The sequence below is a fragment of the Octodon degus genome, unplaced genomic scaffold (genome assembly GCF_000260255.1).
Source record: "Octodon degus isolate 3935 unplaced genomic scaffold, OctDeg1.0 scaffold00130, whole genome shotgun sequence".
Lineage (NCBI taxonomy): Eukaryota > Metazoa > Chordata > Mammalia > Rodentia > Octodontidae > Octodon > Octodon degus.
Window position 1 is genome coordinate 260142 of NW_004524706.1, and position 7144 is coordinate 267285.

The following is a 7144-nucleotide window of genomic DNA, read 5'->3' on the forward strand; positions in this document are numbered from 1 at the left end:
CAGGGTCTCACTACTAGATGGGACTTGTAGTGATCCGCCTGTTTACAGCCTCCCAAAAGCTGGGATTACAGACACGCATCACCACGGCAGGCCCAGGGATTGAACCCCCGGCCCCCTGTGCCTGCTTGCAGGTGCTTTAATCCATTGAGCTATTTGGTGGGCCCTAAACTGTTTTCCAGAAAATAAAAAGAACTGTTTCCTGGAAGACACAATAATTGACATCTTAATTAGCGACATGAAGATGACTACTGCATAGCACTCAGTAACACTAGGTGCTGGCTGTGAAAGTTCGCCTCACAGAATTCAGGGACCAGGAAACTTAATCTCTAAAGTCACATGTCAATGAAATTTAGAGGTGAGACTTTTGGGAGGTGGTTGTGTCACGAGGGCCCTGCTTCATGAGTGAATTAAGCCTTTCAGGGATTAACAAATTACTGAGTCATCAAGAGAGCCTGTCTGTCCTAGAAGTGAGCACTTGCGGCACACTTGTGCTGTCTGCCAGGTGATGTTCTGCACTGCTTTCTTTTTCTTTTCTTCTTCTTTTTTTTTTTGTGGTGGAACTGGGGATTGAACTCAGGCCCTTGCGCTTGCCAGGCAAGCTCTTACTCTACTGAGCCATCTCCCCGGCCCATGCACTGCTTTGAGACTCTGCAAAATCATCACCAAGAGCTCCATCCACAGGCCTTTTTAAATTTTATGTATTTTAGTAGAGGGTCTATAGGGTCTCACTACACAGATCAGACTCTAGTGATCCTCCTGTTTTCAGCCTCCCAAGTGCTAGGATTATAGGTGCATGTCACCATGCCCAGGCTCAGTTGCCTTCCTAGTGCACCCTGGGGATGGGGCCAGCATGGCAGGCCGGGGGTTGAACCCCACTCACTGAGCTATCTGGCCAGCCCTTCTATAGGCCTTTTTATTTTGAGACAGGGTCTCCCCAATGAGGTGTCTTGGCTTTGAATTCCCAGGTTCCAGAACTACTTTTTTTGCTTTCTAAATGAATCACTGTCAGGTATTCTGTTATAGCAACAGAGAACGGGCAAGATACTGATGCTTGCCAGAGGAGTAATTAACACATAGAGCAGTATGAATATATCCCTTTAAGAATAATGACAGTGGGCCCAGGGAGATAGCTCAGTAGAATAAGCGCTTGCCTGGCAAGAGCAGGGTCCTGAGTTCAATCCCTGTTCCCGCAATGAAAAAAAAAAAAAAAAAAAAGGATAATGACAGTATAACTGCACATATTTATCAATCTCTGTTCAAGGTGTGAGAGGTCAGAGTTAAAGAACTAGATGAGGGGCTGGGGAGATGGCTGAGTGGAATAAGCACTTCCCTAAGCCTGAGTTCAATCCCTGGTTCCATTAAAAAAAAAAAAAAAAAAAAAAAAAAAAACTAGATGAGTAGCTAAAATATGACTTAAACCAGAATCACTGGGTAGGTGGCTGGGATTATAGCTCAGTGGTAACACGCTTCCTTAGTACGGGTGAGGTCTAGGTTTGATCCCTAATGTCAAACTAAATGAATAAAATTAAAACAAAAATGAAAAACCAATAAATAAATAAAACCAAGTAGAAGTTGAAAGAAATTCTCCCACCCACAGCATCTAGGATTAAACCAAAGGCCTCGTACACATAAGGCAAAAAGTCTATCACTGAGTTCCATTCCAGCCATATATATTATACATATACAAGTATTTTTTGGTACCAGGGATCAAACTCAGGACCTTGCACTTGTCAGGCAGGCACTTATGCTGTTGAGCTATCTTCCTGGTCCCCAGCCCTTTTTAAAATAAGGTCTCCAAGGGGGACCTGCCAGTTAGCTCAGTTGTTTAAGCGCCTGCTCATGCAAAGGAAGTCAGGCACAGGATACCATGGTTCAATCCCCAGCTCCACCTGCCTTATCAGACCCGCCCTTCAGGCAGCCTGAGCCACCAAACAAACAAACAAACAAACAAAACTTCTAAACTGTAAGGTCTCCAAGCTGAGTGTGGTGATGCAACTATAATCCCGAAACTCAGTAAACTGAGGCAGGAGGATGATGGAGAACTTGAGTCCAGCTTGGGGAATACAAGTATAGCACTAACTGGGAATGAAATTTAGAGGTGAGACTTTTAGGAGGTGGCTGGGATATAAGGGTCCTGTTTTCATGAATGAATTAACTACATAGACTCAATTTTTTTTTTTTTTTGGGGGGGGTGGTACTGGGGATCAAACTTAGGACCTTGCACTTGCCAGGCAGGTTCTTATGCCACTGAGCTGTATCCCCAGCCCCACCTACATAGACTCTGTCTCAAAAAACAAAAACAGGGCTGAGGAGATAGCTCGGCAGTCTGAGAGCCTGCCTGGCAAACGCAAGGATCTGAGTTTGATCCCTGGTACCACATGCTGTGCTGGCCCCGAAACCCCACTAGATGGTGCATGCCCGTAACCCCAGTGCTGGGAAGGCTGAGGCAGGAGGATCACTAGGAGTCTGAGCTGTGTAGCGAGACCCTGTACCAAACAAGTAAAATAAACAAAAACAAAATCATCACTGTCCTCCCCCACCCCCAAATAAAAAAAGATAAAAAACCCAAACATATTTATCATTATTTCTTATATCAAATATCACTCCAAGTATCAAAATACTGATTGCTGAAATGCAACACTGGCCTTCTAAAAAATAAGCTTCAAAAAGGGCCGGCCAAATAGCTCAGTGGATTAAAGCACCTGTTCAAGCAGATGCAGGGGCCAGGGGTTCGATTCCAGGCCTACTATGCTGGACCCAGTTGAGACAGGGACTGAGACTGGGCAGTGGTGTGTGCCTGGAATCACAGAGCTTGGGAGGCTGAAAAACAGGAAGGATAAATACAAGTCCAATCTGTGTAGTGAAACTGTGTACTTAATACATTTAAATTTTTAAAAAAAGCTTCATTTTACTATAACTCTGTGAATGAAGAAACAACATTTTAATTTATTCTTGTGGTAGTGGTGATTGAACCAAAGGTCCTTGCACTGACCTATATCCCCATCCGTTTTCAAAATTTTAGGATAAGGGCTTGATAAATTGCCCGGACTGAGCTTTAATTTGTGATTTTCCTGCCTCAGCCACTCAGAGTGCTGAGGTTATATGCCACCATACCTAATTAAGGAATAACTTTTTCTTGCGGTTTTATCAGTAGTAGTAAGAACTGGTAAAAATTATGATTGGATCCCATTAAGAGTGAATATGGTTCCTTCAATTCTCAAGAACCACTGAGTTATATGGATTACTTAGGTAAGGTCCCTTTATACATCAAATATTTGAGCATTCTAGTTAGGTCTTTTGAGTCTCCAATCTCTTTCTCTCTCTCTTTCTCTCTCTCTCTCTCTCTCTCTCTCTTTTTTTTTTTTTTGAGACAAGGTCTTGTTATATAATCCATGCTGGCCTTAAACTGACTATACGCCCAAGCTCGTCTTGAATTTGAGGTGATCTTTCTGCTTTAGTCTCCAGAGTGCAGGCATATCCCACCACACATAGCTTTTTTTTTTTTTTTTTTTTTGAGATAGGGTCTTACTATGCAGTTTGGGCTGGCCTTGGACTCACTATGTAGCCCAGGGTGGTCTCAAACTCAAAGACGATCCTCCTGCCTCACCCTCCCCCCACTGCAATGCTAGGACCACAGGAATGTGCCTCCACACTCCTTGAGTCTTCACTCTCTTGCCAAATATTTCTAGAACTCAAGAAACAGTTGACAATTTACCTCCTCTGAAGAACTCATTTTGCTCCCAGTTAATCCTGGGACCATTGGATTCATCAGATGGATCCGTTTTGAGTAGCCAAGTGCAGGAAGGTACTGAGAGATTACAAAAAAAACCACAAAAGCAGATATTAATTTAACAATCTAATATTTTTCCAATCTCTTTTCCACTGAATATACATATTTTCAACAGTGATCATAATGTAACCAAGGTTATTTTCTCTTAGTACTTTATTGTACAGCTACTGAACCTATGCTCCCACCATAAACAACAAAGGCTAGAAATATATAATACCCATTTGCAAGCACTGGGCAGGAACCAGCGCAGGGCTACTGATCTTGAGAAAAGGAAAGTTCATCCTAGCTTTCTTCAAGAAGAAAGTTTTTCTTTTTTCTTTTTGCAGAACCAGGGATTGAACTTGGGACCTTGTGCTTGCCAGGGAAGCACTTATTCTACTGAGCCATCTCCCCTGCCCCAAGGGGGCAGTTTTTCAAACCAAGGTGCTGAGAAAGTGACTACAGCCAGAACAAAGAGACAGAGACTGGTGCTCAGTTGCTAGGACACTAGGATTTGGGGTGAGTTCTAAAAAGAGAAGTATCTCCCCAAAAATCGTATGTTAAAATTCCCTGCTGATTTCTCGGTTGACTCAGAGCTATGTATGCAACATGATGAGATAACACTAAGTCAGACAGAGAACAGGCTCTGGGAAGCGGGAGACCTAAGTAGACATTCGGGGGCTGCCCAATACTGGGAACCAGAGGGTGAGCTCTGGGTTCAGTCCAAGTATGTGGGATTCTGTGAATGAATACCCCAAGATTTCAGTATGAGACCCTACAAAGTCTGCCGGCACGAATAATGACTTCATTGTTAAGAAGATGGGAAAACATGTTCTAACAAAGCCTAAAGTCACCCTCTAATATAATCAAAAGGTGAAAAGTCAGTAATTTAGAAGTCTTCAGAAAGCATAGCACTTTATAAGTAAATATAATCCAGATCCTCTGCATAATGTCCACAAACTCTCTAAAATGTCAAAAAAGTACTAGAAATGGGAAGCAAAAAAAAAAAGTGAGTCAAGAGAAAAGTTAACAGAAATAGATCTATACAATATAAGGGCCAGGATGTCAAAATACTTTGTACATTAAAGGAAATAAGAAAAGATGGACAAAATGGTCAAAAGATAAGAGAACTGTAAGAGTGGAGATCTACTAAAAAATTAAACTTCAAGATATAGCACTATCTTGGATTTAACAACAACAACAACAAAAACCTATCTTTTTTTTTTTTGTACTGGGGACTGAACTCAGGACCTTGTGCTTGCCAGATAGGCACTTACACCACTGAACTATCTCCTCAGACCGACAAAATAAAGGACTCAACACCCAAAACTAAACCAAAACCCCAAAGCAAAACAAAATGAAATAAAAAAATAAAACTAAAGCAGAGAATGGGCAGAGATTTAGCTCAAAGGCACCACGGCTGCCTGGCAAACGTGAGGTCCTGAATTTGATTCCTGGTACCAAAAAAAAGAGAAGGAATAAATAAAGGAAAACAATTAAAAAATATTACACATATGGCACAAGAGATTTAACTTATGTATAACTGAAATCTTAGGAGAAAAGAGTAAGACAAACAATATTTGAGGAAATAATGGCTGATAATCTTAAAAAATTTGATGAAAATAGCAATTCAAATTCAAGAAATCAGCAAAATCTAAGCAGGATAGATACCGAGAAAATTTTAGCTCAAAACATTATAATAATAAAGACAAATTTATTTTATTTAGTGATTCTGTATTTACTTATATAGTATAGGGGGTTAAACCCAGAACATTCACACTGAGCTACATTCCTAGCTCTTTTTCTTCTCTTACATTTTGAGACAGTTGCAATAAGTTGTTAAATTTTCCAGGCTGGGTTGACCTTACAATCCTCCTGGCCCAGCACTTCAAGAATCTTTCTTTTTTGTGTGGAACTGGGGATTGAACCCAGGCCCTTGCACTTGCCAAGGAAGCGCTTATTCCACTAAGCTATCTCGCCAGCCCCTCAAGAATCTTTCTAGGGGCTGGAGAGATGGCTCAGTGGTCTAAAGCACCTACTTGGAACAAGCTTGGCAAAGTACAGGGACCACGGTTCGATCCCCCAGCACCACATGCCAGCCAGCTGCGCCCCCTGGTGGGCTGAGCTGCCCCCCCACACACACACACAATAAATAAATGTTAAAAAAAAAAATTAAAAAAAGAATCTTTCTAGGTGCTAGGATTACTGCATTTTCTGAAAGCAGTGTTTAAAAGCATGGGCCATAAGAGCTGGTTTAGAAAATTTTATAAGCCTCAGACAAAAGACATTATTATCTTCAAAAGAGAACAGTAAGGCTTACAATGACTTCTCAAGGGAAACTACAAAAACCAAAGGCAATAGAACGATTACTTCAAAAAATGAGAAGGGCTGGTGGGGGGAGCTCAGTGGGACAGCACGTGCCCAGCACACACAAGGACCTGGCTGTTCAATACCCGGCATCACAGAAAATAAAAAAAGGAAAGCAGAGAATGATAAATGATTGCAAACCTAGAGCTGCATTATAAACACAAAATACTCAGGGGGGTTCTTAGGTTGTAAAGTAAATGAACTCGCATGGAAACACGAAACCATAGGAAGAAATTACCACTACCAAAAAGAGCAAGTAGGGATAAATATACATGAAAATTGACTGTTTAAAAGATAACTACAGGGGCTGGTGAGATGGCTCAGTGGTCTAAAGCACCTACTTAGAACAAGCTTAGCAAAGCACAGAGACCATGTTTCAATCCCCCAGCACCACATGCCAGCCAGCCCTGCCCCCTGGTGGGCTGAGCTGGACACACACACACACACACACACACACACACACACAAATAAAATTAATTTTAAAAAAAGAGTAATTGTGAGTGGAGAGGTGAGAAGTTATTAAAAAAAATTAAAAAAAAAAAAAAAGATAACTACAAGGGCTGACGAGATAGCTCAGTGGACTAGACCCCTTCTTTGGCAAGCACAGGGACCAGGGTTTAATCCCTGGTCCTCAATGCATGCTGGCGCTGGCCCATGCTGAGCCAGTGACCGGTCCGGGCATGGTGGCACATGCCTGTAATCCCAGAGCTGGGCAGGCTAAAAACAGGAGGATCACTACAAGTTTGAGCTGCGTAGTGAGACCCTGTACCAAATACATAAAAAAAGAAAAGATAACTGCAATGTTTTGGGAATTTAAAATATATTCAAAAATAGGGGCTGGAGAGATGGCTCAGTGGTACCTGTATCTAAAGCACCTACTTGAAACAAGCTTGGCAAAGCACAGGGACCGCAGTTCGATCCCCCAGCACCACATGCCAGCCAGCCCCGCCCCCTGGTGGGCTGAGCTGGCCACACACACACACACACACAATAAATAAATGTAAATAA

The 7144-nt window shown here is 42.1% G+C and overlaps 1 protein-coding gene across 1 annotated transcript in view; it reads right to left on the reverse strand.

The window, feature by feature from the left end:
* Positions 1 to 7144, reverse strand: part of Yars (tyrosyl-tRNA synthetase) — a 34680-nt gene that overhangs the window by 10300 nt on the left and 17236 nt on the right. The window contains exon 6 of the mRNA XM_004640979.2: positions 3716 to 3808. Within this exon, the coding sequence (XP_004641036.1) occupies positions 3716 to 3808 (93 nt within the window). The remainder of the gene's footprint in view (positions 1 to 3715; positions 3809 to 7144) is intronic.